The 14,091-nt window shown below is 38.5% G+C and overlaps 1 protein-coding gene across 40 annotated transcripts in view; it reads right to left on the reverse strand.

Moving 5' to 3' along the window:
* The window catches only part of SRPK2 (SRSF protein kinase 2), a 287,533-nt gene that overhangs the window by 107,597 nt on the left and 165,845 nt on the right, over positions 1-14,091 (reverse strand). The window contains exon 1 of one of the 40 annotated variants that reach the window (XM_035254044.3): positions 12,032-12,273. The exons of 38 other annotated variants lie outside the window; for them this stretch is intronic. In XM_035254044.3, coding sequence (XP_035109935.2) covers positions 12,032-12,087 — 56 coding nt within the window. In that variant the 5' untranslated portion in view covers positions 12,088-12,273. Of the gene's footprint in view, positions 1-10,749; positions 10,842-12,031; positions 12,274-14,091 lie in introns of those variants that run through there. One more of the 40 variants, XM_035254041.3, reaches the window with a different exon arrangement.

A 14,091-nucleotide genomic window follows, 5' to 3' on the forward strand; every position in this document is an offset into this window, starting at 1 on the left:
GGGAACCACATCATCAAAAGTACAGAGGGCCAAACTAAACTGGTATGACTGGAGACAGGAAAGAGGTTAGGCATAGGGATAATCCACAATTCAAAATAATAATAATCCCAAATTCTAAGGAACTCAGGCTCTATCTCCCAGGCAGCAGTCACTGAAATGCAACTATAGGACCAAAGATCAGCGTTCTGCAAAACGCATATGAAATCAGAATGTAGAATGGGTAGGAAGGATAAAAGCAAGAAACAAGAAAATTCATGGGAAAATGCTAGAACTGTTAGTCCAGGAAAGAGATGATAAAAACTGGAACTCAGTACAGCTGTTGCTCTTTATCCTTGGGTTCCGCATCTATGAACTCAAGCAACTATGGATCATAAATATGGGGTGGTGGCTGCATGTGTACTGAATGCGTACAGACATTTTTTCCTTGTCATTATTCCATTAACAATTAGGTATAACAACTATTTACATAGTATTAGGTGTTGGAATCTAGATATAACTGAAGGTATATGGGAGAATGTGCGCAGGTAACATTTAAATACTAAACCATTCATATCAGGGACTTGAGCATCCATGGATTTTGGTATATGTGTGGTACCCTGGAACGAATCCTCCACAAATACCTAAGGACAACTCTAATTCATTTGCTACAGTTTCTTCATTTCTGGTTTAAATACTGTATAATTCATTTGGATAGAGAACAGGGCAGGTGGGTGAAGGAGGGAAGGGATTTTAGACACAAGTAACTGGTTCCAGCTCATCTAGAGTTTGACAGGCAAGTGAGATACCAAGCAGCATAGAATACATTGGGGACTGCTTAATCTATAAAATCTGTAGATAAAAAGTAAGAGTCTAGGCTGCAAATTGAGGCAAAGGTGATTGAAACTGAAGCAAATCAAAGCATATAATCATGCAGCTGGAAGCCAAAGCCTTTCCAAGCATCTAAGAGTGCCAGGGAGAAACTGAGGAATAAAAGGGCCAAAGGCAGAGCCCAGTTCAACGCCAAAGTACAAAGTTAAACAAGCCACCAACATTACAATCTATAGTCAAGGACCACTGCTATAACTGCCAATATAAATTTATAAGTTTCAAACACAGATTTTAGAGCACATACATATAAAAAAGCCTGCCATTTATATTAGGATAAGACATACATATAAGAAGAACTAGCAAACTAAAAACCCATAAGCTTTTCTATTAAACTATGTTTGTGGACCATTTGAAGTCACCTAGGTGCAGGGTAAATAAACTGTCACAAAAAAGGAACTGTTTACTAAGACTTATATTGGTGCAAGTTGCTATAACCACCAATGACTGCCTCATGCTATTCAGGAAATAATGTAAGACGTACCACTTTACACAAGGCTTCTGCAAATTTCCACAAGCTTTATATCTAAAGGCATACACAATTATAAGAGAAAATAGATCAACAAAATTCAAAGGCAGTCAACTTTCTACCTTGTAAGGTAATTTAGAACACAGGAAATAAATGAAATCCCTAAATCTGTGTTATACAATACAGTAGCTACAAGACAAATTAAGTACAAAATATGGAATAAAATTAGAAATTCAATCACCCTATCTTTACTTCAAGCACTCAGTAGTTACATGTGGCTGGTGGCTACAGCACAGTATGGGCAGGGCAGATATAGAACATTTCTATCACCACAGAAACTTCTATTGGACAGCACTGCTCCAGGCATATTTTTAAGCACCATGAGCCTCTTCCAGCATATCACTATTTTTAATAAGTAATAAGGTTAGCTGAAAAGAGTTTAGAACATTTTTATACAGCTTATTTTAAATAGCTTACTGTAAGTTTTAAAATAAGCAGTAAAATGATAAACATGCAGGACATAACCATTTTAAATTCAGATGATTTCAATATCTGAGACTGCAGCTCAGGAGTGCTCCTTAATGGAATTCACCTTAGTGATGTTCATTCTCTGTGGCAATGTCTGCAAAAACCAATATATTGGGATCTAAATGACTATCAATAAGAAACTTGTTAATAATAATATGATAAAATTATGGCGTCTCCATACAAAGCAACACTCAAAAAGAATGAGGCAAATGAAACAATTCTATTCACAATAGCATCAAAAATAATAAGAATACATTTAACAAAAGAAGTTTAAAACATACTATGAAAACTACACTATCTTGTTGAAATTAAAGACCTAAATAAACAGAAGACATCCCATATTCATGGATTAGAGACTTAACATTGTTTGTCAATATGGAAAATGCCCCATTTGATCTACAGATTCAATGAAATCCCTATCAAAATCCCAGCTGGCTTCTTTGCCGAATTTGACAAGCGACTCCTATAACTGATATGGAAATACAAGGTCCCAGAAGAGTCAAACAATCATGAAAAGGAAAAACACAAAACTGGGGGATTCGCACTTTCCAATTTCAAAACTTACTACAAAGTTATAGAAATCAAAACAATGTCATACTAGCATCAGGATGAAGACTACTGGAAAGAATTGAGGGTCCAGAGATAAAAGTCTTGCATTTACAGCAAACTGATGTCCGAAAAGAATGTCAAGACAATTCAATGGGGAAAGAATAGTCTCTTCAACAAATGGTGATGGAACAACTGAATATCCACATTTGAAAGAGTAAAGCTGTATTTTTACCTCCCACCATACACAAAAACGAACTCATCAAAGTCCTCAATGTAAGAGCTAAAATTATAAAACTCCTAGGAAAGAGACTCAACAACACTAGCCATCAGAAAAATGAAAAAAATCAAAACCACAATGAAATACCACTTCACACCTACTAGGATGGCAATAATAAAGAAGACAGATAATAACAAGTAATGTCAGCAATGTACAAAACAGAACCCACAGGTATTGGTAATGAAAATGGAAAATGGTGCAGCCAGTTTGGAAAATAGTTAAGGTATCTCAGAAAGGAAAAAAGAGTTATCAGTTGATGTAACGATTCCACTCCTTGCTATATACTCTACTACAGAAATGAAAACTTGTGTCAACATAAAAACATGTACATGAACACTCACAGTTGCACTTTTTTAATAGCCTAACGGAGAAAACACCGAAACATCCACTAACTGATGAATGGATAAATTAAAATGTGGCATATCCAATACAACAGAATACTACTCAACAATAAAAAGAAATGAAGTACTTACTGATAGATGCTACAAAATGGATGACCCTTTCCAGGATTAAAGTATTATAAATCAAAGCTAGCCACCAAAGACCACATATATGATTCAATTTGTATAAAATAATTACAAAAGACAGATCCATAGCAATAAAAGGTAGATTAGTAACAGCATAAGGCTAAGGGGGTACAGAAAATAGGGGTGACTACTCAAGTGTATAAAGTTTTTTTGGAGGGGTGACGAAATTGTTTTCAAATTAAGAGGGCCAGGTATAGATGCACATGCTGATTGTCCCAGCTACTCTGCAGGTAGAGATGGGAGAATCATTTGAGCCCAGGAGTTCAAGGCTGTAATATGCCACGATCACACCTGTAAACATCCACTGCACTCCAGCCTCGGCAACCATGACCCCATCTCTAAAAAATAAAAAATTGGGCCAGGTGCGGTGGCTCAAGCCTGTAATCCCAGCACTTTGGGAGGCCGAGGAAGGTAGATCACGAGGTCAAGAGATCAAGACCATCCTGGTCAACATGGTGAAACCCCGTCTCTACTAAAAATACAAAAAAAATTAGCTGGGCATGGTGGCGCGTGTGTGTAATCCCAGCTACTCAGGAGGCTTGAGGCAGAATTGTCTGAACCCAGGAGGCAGAGGTGGCAGTGAGCCGAGATCGCACCATTGCACTCCAGCCTGGGCAACAAGAGCGAAACTCCGTCTCAATAAAAAAATAAAAATTAAAAAATTAAATTAGGTGATTGATGGCTGCACAGCACGGAGTATACTGAAAAAACCACTGAAATGGTATAATTTAAGTGAGTTACATGTATGCAAATAATCTTTTAATAAAGTTGTTACACTAAAATAATTAAACTGTTCTACATGTATTAATATGAAAGATACACCATTGATGAATAAAAAAAGGTGCAGAGCACTGTGTATGGTATTTATCATTTGTCTTACACAGACATCCTAAGCACTGGATGCAGCAATGAGCCAGTAATAGCTGTCTCCAGTAAAAGGAACTCAGTAACTGGTGAGATGAAGGAAAGGAGGTAATTTTTTCAAGATTCTTACCACTCCCCTAAAACTCCTTTCAGGAGTTTGAGACCAGCCTGGTCAATATGGTGAAAACTTGTCACTACCAAAAAAATACAAATATTAGCAGGGCATGGTGGTGTCACCTGTAGTCCTAGCTACTCAGGAGGCTGAGGCAGAAGAATCACTTGAACTTCGGAGGCAGAAGTTCGCAGTGAACCAAGATGGCACCACTGCACTCCAGCCTGGGGACAGATTAAGACCCTATCTCCCCCCCCCCCGCCCGCCCCCCAAAAAAAACAACCAACAACAAAATAACTGTTACAGTCATGGAAAAAGTTGCAACTATTCTAGGGCTGGAGAGTCAAGCTATAAGTCACAGTCCAAATGTGCAGCTTTCTAGTAACAAGGCTCTAGGGTTAGGCTGAAACCTACCTGTTCCATCACTTAACAATACATGACAAATCAAGCCACTGACCACTTCTCTGGGCTTTTAATGTTGTAAACATTAAAAGAGATGACACATTAATCCCCTGCCGTGGTACAAGGTGGGCATTCAATAAAGGTTAATCCTCACCTCCCTGCTTTTCTGGTATGTGGTGACAATAAAACTGTTTCCTCAGGGTTCTAGCTATGACCAATAAATAGACCTTGATACATCATGCATGATACTGCTGCAGGCCTTTTGGCACGTCTGGAGTTCCTCCCGTTCCTCTCTGTTCATCTCTGACTATCCTAACTGCAAAGGTGATCATCAATCCCATTACCTAAACAGTTCTCTGCTTCTAAATCTATGTATTTTATATCAAGATTAGTTAATAGATTTCTTGAGAAAGTTTCAAACAGTTAATTATCACATACTTCTTCAAGGCAATATGACAAATGAGTTGAATTGCTGTTATAATCATTCTTGATTAAAAAGATGTCTGAAAGGAATTTTTTAAAAAATTAACTAGTAAGCAAACTACTTAAAAAATATGCTCCCACTCCAGCCTGGGTGACAGAACAAGACCCTATGTCTTTAAAACAAAACAAAACAAAACCCTCCCAATAACATACATAATTTTTTCTAACCAAATGTCTCTTTTTGTTGTTTAAGATGGAATCTCACTCTGTTGCCCAGGCTGGAGTGCAGTGCCACGATCTTTGCTCATTGCAACTTCCACCTCCTGGGTTCAAGTAATCCTCCCACTCACACCTGTAATCCCAGCACTTTGGAAACCCAAGGTGGGCAGTTCACTTGAGGTCAGGAGTTTGAGACCAGCCTGGCCAAGACAGTGAACCCCACCCCCCTTTCTGTACCTATGCAACTATCTTGCATGTTCTTCACATGTACCCCAAAACCTAAAATGCAATAATAAAAAAAAAAATACAAAAAATAGTCAGGCATGGTGGCATACACCTGTAATTCCAACTAACTCTCTTTTAACAGGTACAAAGTCGGCTGGGCATGGTGGCTCATGCCTGTAATCTCAGCACTTTGGGAGGCCGAGGCGGGTGGATCATGAGGTCAAGAGATTGAGATGATCCTGGCCAACATGGTAAAACCCTGTCTCTACTTAAAAAAAAAAAATTAGCCAGGCGTGGTGGCACACACCTGTAGTCCCAGCTACTAGGGAGGCTGAGCCGGAAGAACACTTGAACCTGGGAGGCAGAAGTTGTAGTGAGCCGAGATTGCGCCACTGAGCTCCAGCCTGGTGACAGAGCAAGATTTCGTCTCAAAAAGAAAGAAAAAATGCAATTAACAGGTACAAAGTTAAGCCCAGTCCTCAAAGACTTTACGAACTAGGGTTTTACATCATGGGTTATACACAGTAAAATTGTTCCCACTATAAAAACCGTTTCCCCCAGAGAGAAACTATCACTTAAAGATTTCTTAGTCCTCTGCAACACTGCTGCCTTCCTGAAACTTTATAATGTCACTCATCCATTTTCTTAATTTTTAGACAAACAGCTTTATTTTTGAACACTGCTCTTTCAATTAACACTAATAGCAACCTTGCAAAAGGAATTGTGTATATAATTCTCCAAAGATGCTGACACACATTAATATTATTCTGTTAAGAGTGGTAATTTTCAGAGATTGGTAGGAATCTCTGAAGAGAGATTCCTGAAGAATCTGAAGAACCTGAAGAAATCATCAGAAAAATTTTTCCAGATAAATAAAAGGGATTGTGGAAGCAGGAAATCCAACCCCAATGGGAAAAGCTCAAGAACAAGGTAACAGTTGGTTATGACTCCCAATTAAGCAAACTGAACTGGTGTTCAGGTCATGCTCTAAAAAGTGACAAGATAGAGAAAAGAAGAACCAGGCACCTAGAACCAACCAGTGAGACAAACTTCAGATACATGTTCATACTTCCTCAGACTAGAGACAAAGGCAAAATCTCCCCACGGATTTGCAATCTCAAGCTTCCCCTTGTAAAGATTTAGCATTAAAATTTATATTAACTACCCAGTTTTGAAAAATCCCCAAGCCAAAAAACTGAGAGTGCTTCCAGGTCTGTAGCATACCATAGTGCCTGGAAAAAGTAAAAATAAATCCATTTGGAAGAAATACACCTTCAATTTGAGCTCTCTGGGATTTTCAGCAATTATTATTTGGGAAATTCGTTTTAACAATTTTTTTTTTTAAAGAGAAAAAAAAGAAAGGAAGGAAGAAAAAAGAATGAAAGAGAGAAAGAAAGTGGAAAAGAAAGAGGGAGAGAGAACAGGAATCTTGCTCTATTGCCCAGGCTAGAATGCAGTCTAAAAAATGGGTATTAAAAACCTCTTTTATGCCAATAAATGTGCTTAACAATAGAGACAGGAAGAAATAAGGGAGGAAAATAACGAACAAGCAGCCAACCAATATTTCATTTAAACCTATGAAATTCTATGCAATTGCTAAGGAGTGAATTACTTCCAATTTTATGGTCACTTTTAGAATAGGTGTGATGTGATACTGAAATAAATGTATGTTTTGTGGATTTGGGGTGGAGAGTTCTGTAAATGTTTATCAAATTTACTTATTCCAGGTCTCAGTTCAAGTCCTGGGTATCCTTGTTAATCTTCTGTCTTGTTGATCTAATATTGACAATGTAGTGTTAAAGTCTCCCACTATTATTATGTGGGAGTCTAAGTCTCTTTGTAAATCATTAAGAACTTGCCTTATGTATCTGGGTTCTCCTGTATTGGGTACATGTATATTTAGGATAATTACCTTTTCTTGTTGCATTGATTCCTTTACCATTATGTAATATCCGTCTTTGTCTCTTTTGGTCTTTGTTGCTTTAAAGTCTATTTTATCGAGAATTGCAACTCCTGGTTTTTTTTTTTTCACCCTCTCCATTTGGTTGGTAAATCTCCTCCAACCCTTGAATCTTTGTGTATCCTCACATGTGAGATGGGTCTGGATGCAGCATACCGATGGGTTTTGGCTTTTTATCCAATTTGCCTGTCTGTGTCTTTTGATTGGGGCATTTAGTCCATTTAAATTTGGGATTGATATTGATATATATATGAGTTTAATACTGCCATTTAATGCTAGCTGGCTGTTTTGCCCATTAGTTGATGTAAATTCTTCATTACGGTGATGCTCTTTACCTTTTGGTATGTTTTTGGAATGGTTGATACTAATTATTCCTTTCTATGTGTAATGCTTCTTTCAGAAGCTCTTGTAAAGCAGGCCTGGTGGTGATGAAATCTCTGAGTACTTGCTTGCTCACAAAAAAATTTTATTTTTCCTTCACTTATGAAGCTTAGTTTGGCTGGATATGAAATTCTGGGTTTAAAGTTCTTTTCTTTAAGGATGTTGAATATTGGCCCCCACGCTTTTCTGGCTTGTAGGGTTTTTGCTGAGAGATCTGCTGTGAGTCTGATAGACTTCCCTTTGTGGGTAACCTGACCTTTTTCTCTGGCTGCCCTTAGTATTTTCTCCTTCATTTCAACCCTGGTGAATCTAACAATTATGTGCCTTGGGGTTGCTCTTCTTGAGGAATATCTTTGTGGTGTTCTCTGTATTACCTGGAGTTGAGTACTGGCCTGCCTTGCTAGGTTGGGAATGTTTTCATGGATGATATCCTGCAGAGTATTTTCCAACTTGGATTCATTCTCTTTGTCACATTCAGGTACACCTATCAAACGTAGATTAGGTCTTTTCACATAGTCCCATATTTCTTGGAGACTTTGCTCATTCCTTTTTAGACGTTTTTCTCTAATCTTGTCTTCTCATTTTATTTCATTGAGTTGGTCTTCGACCTCTGATATCCTTTTTTCTGCGTGATCTATTTGACTGTTAAAACTTGTGCATACTTCGCGAAGTTCTCGTGTTGTGTTTTTCAACTCTATGAATCCACTTATATTCCTCTCTAAATTGTCTATTCTCGTTAGCATTTCGTCAAACCTTTCTTCAAGGTTCTTAGTTTCTTTGCATTGGGTTAGAACATGTTCTTTTAGCTCACAGAAGTTTCTTATTATCCACCTTCTGAAGCCTGATTCTGTTAATGGAATGTACTCGTTCTCCATCAGGCCTTGTTCACTTGTTGATGAGGAACTGTGATCCTCTGTAGAGGGAGAGGCATTCTGATTTTGAGTATTCTCAGCCTTTTTACACTGGTTTCTTCCCATCTTTGTGGATTAATCCACCTGTTGTCTTTGTAATTGCTGACTTTCAGATTGGGTCTCTGGGTGGACGTCCAGCTTGTTGGTGATGAAGTTTTTTCTGTTTCTTAGTCTTCCGTCGGCGGACGCCCCTCCCCTACAGAGCTGGACCTTCCCGGGTTCAGTTGTGTTTGCTGTGAAACTCTCAATCTTCAGGGCTTCCAATTGCTGTTTTTTTGTGGGGGTGGGACCAGCCGAGCCCGAGCCCGGTTACCAGGCTCCCTATCACAGAGCCTCTTCTTCTTCTTCCTTTTTTTTCGTTGAATGGTCTACTCTCTCCTAGGTGTTCCAATCGCCCACTGAAAAGGCGCCAGAATCTGTGTAATTTCCCCTGCGGCGACCCACTGTGCCCACTGAAACAGCAGGGTTGAGATTCGTGGTGCTTTTCTGCCCGGGAATCTCCAGGTCTGGCTCCTCGCTTCAGTCCCCTTTTCAATCAGCTGAATGGGCGACTCTGCCTTCCCGGATCTCCAAACGCCAACTAAAAGGGCGCCAAGTCCTGTATACTCCGTACTAAGAACCACCGCACTCAGGCGCCAGCAAAACAGACATGCCAGCCAAAAGAGTCATGCTGGCAGCCCATGGAGCTCCTCTGCTGGGAATCTCCTGGTCCATGGGCAACAAAAATTCATCTGGAAGTGTGGCGTCCACTCACTCTCTGCACTTTCACTGGGAGCTACAATCCTGAGCTGCTGCTAATCGGCCATCTTGGATCTCTCTCTTAACAATTTTTTTAAGTCACCCAATAAACAATGAAACAACACCCAATAAGGAAACTAAAAGAAATATTAATAGGCAAAATTATATTTTAGACATTAAAATTGGAAAATAAAGGGATAAAATAAGTATGTTCATTTTAACAGAATTAAAAAGGAAATTAATGCATGATCAGAAAAAAAAAGTCTAAGCTTGCTAAAACTGATTAAACAACTAATAAGAGACTAGAAAACAGATGCAGAGAAACCACCTAGGATGCACAACAGAAAGAAAAAAATGATTGAAAATACAACAGAAAGGTTGAGAACTGGAGTAGAGACTGAGAAGGTCTAACATATCTATTTGGAGTTATTGAAGAAGAGAGAAAAACAAACAAGAAATAATAATGTGTGTCAGCATCTTTGGAGAATTATTAGAAATCTATTATTAGAAAAAATGACAGCTGATAATTGTTCAGAATAAAAAATATAATGTATCAGATTCAGAAGGCAGAAAGTATATACACCATACAGAGAAATCTCTAGTCCAGTAAAAGTGAAAAACCTCACAGCAAAGACAAAAAATAGAAAAGAAAAAAAACAAAAACCAGGGGAAAAAAACTTCCATATAAAAATGACAATTACACTGTCACTAGATTTCTCAAAAGAAACAAAGTCAACCAACAGCATTATAAAATCAAAGTAATGAGAGCCAGTTAACTGTCAATGCTTAGTTGTATATCTGGCTAACAAATTTTATATATAATATATATAATTTGAAAATAAGACATTTTCAAACCAACAAAAACTGAGCTTATCACCCACAGACCCTTTTCAAAAGAGAGTATTTCTGAAAGACAGGAAGTGATCATGAAGGAATGCCTAAATCTCAACAGAAAATGGTGATTTCTAACAAACTGATAAATGTGAGTAAATCAAAACAAGTACTGAATGTTTATCTCTAGGTTAGCAATAATACCATATTTAACAATATTTTTTAAAGCAAACATTTTAAGTACTTTATTCATATTAACTCAATCCTCAAATTTGTGAGGTAAGTACTGTACTACTATTCACTCCATTTTACAGATGAGGATAATGAAGCAGAAACTAAGCTTGCTCTATACTAAATAGGTAACTTAGATCCTGGAAATATTTCTAGACCTCACTTTCCAGTGGGACTTAATCTCCTTCTGTGTCAGCAGACCTGTGTTTAGATGGTTAACACATGAACGGAAACATACCCATTGGGATGAGATGAGCCATCTGTAGTACTGATATCCAAATAGGGCATCAAGACTTCCCCAACTGCCAAGTGCATGACTCACTACTGTCTGAGAGAAGGCCTGGGAATCTGCACGTTTCATAAGCACACCAGGAGATTCTGATGCAGATGGTTCAAGGGCCACACTTCAAGAAACATTACCACATGCACATGTTACCACAATAACCATTACATGTAAGTCCTTTGGTCTAATCTATTTGACTTTATTGCACATTTAAATAAGAAACTGTGTTCATGTGCAGTTTGGATATTAGGTGTCAAAGTAAGTTCTTAGACAAATAATGAGCCAGTTTCAAGCTCTCTAGAACACAACAAATCACTATGAAAAGGATAAATTGTGGCTACACAAAGGAATAGCACTCAGCAACACCACAATAAAGACTGCAACATGAACTCAAAAGCACTATGCTTAAAAACACGGGCCGGGCACAGTGGCTCACACCTGCAATCCCAGCACTTTGGGAGGACGAGGCGAATGGATCACGAGGTCAAGAGATCGAGACCATCCTGGTCAACACGGTGAAACCCTGTCTCTACTAAAAATACAAAGCTGGGCATGGTGGCACGTGCCTGTAATCCCAGCTACTCAGGAGGCTGAGAGGCAGGAGAATTGCCTGGACCCAGGAGGCGGAGGTTGCGGTGAGCCGAGATCGAGCCATTGCACTCCATCTGGGTAACAAGAGCGAAACTCCGTCTCAAAAAAAAAAAAAAAAAGCAGCCAAACACAAACTACAGCCTACTGCATGCTTTCATCTGTAAAAGGCAAAGCCAGAGGGAATGAAGGAGTTGCTGGAAGCCAGGGAGTTGGAGGACAGTCCCCACAGACTGGGAAGGGGCTCAAGAGAACTTTAGTTGCTGATGAAAATATTTCCTTGTGGGTGTGGTTACACCATGTATATGTACAGCTGTCACAACTCATTAAACTGCACACTTAAAACTGAATTATTTATGTAAATTATACCTTAATAAAGCTGACTGCCCCCACAAAAAAAGGCCAACACAGTCACCAACAAGTTTTCCCCTGTAAGAACTCCTAACACATGCTCCCATCACAATCCAACTGATAAAGCTCCAGTACTTGTCATTGCCAAATATAAAATTTTACAGTCATTGACATTAGCACATGGGAAACTCAGTCTTGACCTCCGTGCCTAATCTTAAACCATCTGCTACCTTGCAAAGGCAGTATATCATGAGAAAAATAAAAGATTTAAAGTTGAACATAGAAAAAAAAGACTTACCTAATAAAGCGGAATAGAAATTCAAACCATCCAGTGGTGCTGAGACTAGCACCCATGAAACCAAATACTACAAATTATTGTCTCTTGCATTCACAGAAGACACAGTGCTATCTCAGCACAAATGTAACTGACAAATGAAGACTGTCCCAAAATGTATCAAATCCATATACCTGACAGACCAGGACTAAAGCCCCATCAGTGAAAGCATCCCACCAATGCAGAGACTGATAACTCTCAGAACTGATTTTCTCCTTCCCTTATGTCATAAATCTCAGGATTCTAACACACAGTTCCAAATTCTGCCAAGATTACCCAAAGTATAGAGAATATACCTTATTTATTCGTTCAAGAAATACTTACAAAGCTCAAACTATTTTATTGATACAATGAACAAAATATGAGTCGAGTCTTTTCTTCTAAAACTAGGAATCTAACAGACAGATAGACAAATTATAGCATAAAACAAGGCACAACATGGTTTGATAACTTTTTTTTTTTTTTTGAGACGGAGGCTCACTGTGTCGCCCAGGCTGAAGTGCAGTGGCATGATCTTGACTCACTCACTGCAACCTCAGCCTCCAAAGTGCAACTGATTCTCTTGCCTCAGTCTACTGAGTAGCTGGGATTACAGGCACCCACCACCATGCCTGACTAATTTTTTTGTATTTTTCACCATATTGGTAAGGCTGGTTTCGAACTCCTGACCTCATGATCTACCCGCCTTGGTCTCCCAAAGTGCTGGCACTACAGGCACGAGCCACTGCGTCCAGACAACATTACTTCTTTAATTAACTCAATGCATATTCAACATATGTACAATTTCCGGTCTCCTGTATAATTCCCAGGGGTACAATAGCAAAAACAAAACATGTGAAAAAATATACATGTTCTCTCCGGCTGGCTGTGTGCCTAAAAATGCTCAAAGAAAGGAGAGAAGATTGAGGAGACCTAAGATGAAGAAAAAGGTGTTAAGAGATCTAGCTGGGAAAGAGCGTTCGAAACAGTAGAACCTGACAGCCTAAGCAGCAGTACATACAGCAGCAGGAAAGGGCTCAACCACTTCTGCTGGCATAACCAAAGGAGAATATTGGCAGAAGTGCTAGAAAGGTTGGGACCAGATTTTGACCCCCTGGGATGAAGAATTTAAAGTTTATTAGCTAGGAAATAAAATGCAACACAAAATTAAATCTATTTATTTTGGAAGCTGCAACACAATAGTTCTCAAATAGGACTACACAGCACAATTAAGTGGAAGTTTATCAAAATGTGAAAGTGAGAATCAGGAGATTCTGACTCAGTAGGTCAGGAATGTAGCCGGGGAGCATGTCACCAGGTAATTGATACACACTCATGGTTAGGAATCAATGCTCCAAGGAATCATTACCATCTCTAATAGGTGTCGACTGTCAATGCACTAAAGTGTGTTTATGGTCCAAACCCAAGTAAGAAAAGTAGACACAGAAAAACATAGGTAAAGCAAGGCAGACAGAAATAAGAATTTTATTTTTTTATTAATAAGAATTAATGGTTCAAAATGTTTCATGAAAAAGACCTGTGCTTTTAATAAACTATGTTTCCTAAGAAGTTATTGCATGAATCACAGTTTTCAATCACCTACAAGTCAAGTACAATTAATTTCCAGTGAATTCTATTAAAATATAAATAATCATGCCACAATGTATTTAGAGTTCCAACTCAGAAAACCATGCCTAAGGGAGTTTTAATTTAAGCATGACTAGGGACTGGGTAACACCTTAAATATGACGGATAAATTCTATTCATTTTTGTTCTCTCCTTCCTAGTTAAAAGAAAAAGAAGAAAACCCCAAAGAACAAAGAAAAAAAAAAAAATCAAGGAACAAGAAATTCAACAATTTTTAAAAAAACAATAAGAATAAAGAAGAGTTGACAACTAGGAAGAACATTGGCAGCTATAACCAAAAGTAGCTGCAGAAATAGATACTGACCAGAAACTAGTGCACCTTGGGAGTACAAGAGCTTCAGCACTACAACCAGAGACTGGGGACACATTTTGGGGGAAGACAAGCTACTGGAGACACA

The sequence above is a fragment of the Callithrix jacchus genome, chromosome 11 (genome assembly GCF_049354715.1).
Source record: "Callithrix jacchus isolate 240 chromosome 11, calJac240_pri, whole genome shotgun sequence".
NCBI classification, from domain to species: domain Eukaryota; kingdom Metazoa; phylum Chordata; class Mammalia; order Primates; family Cebidae; genus Callithrix; species Callithrix jacchus.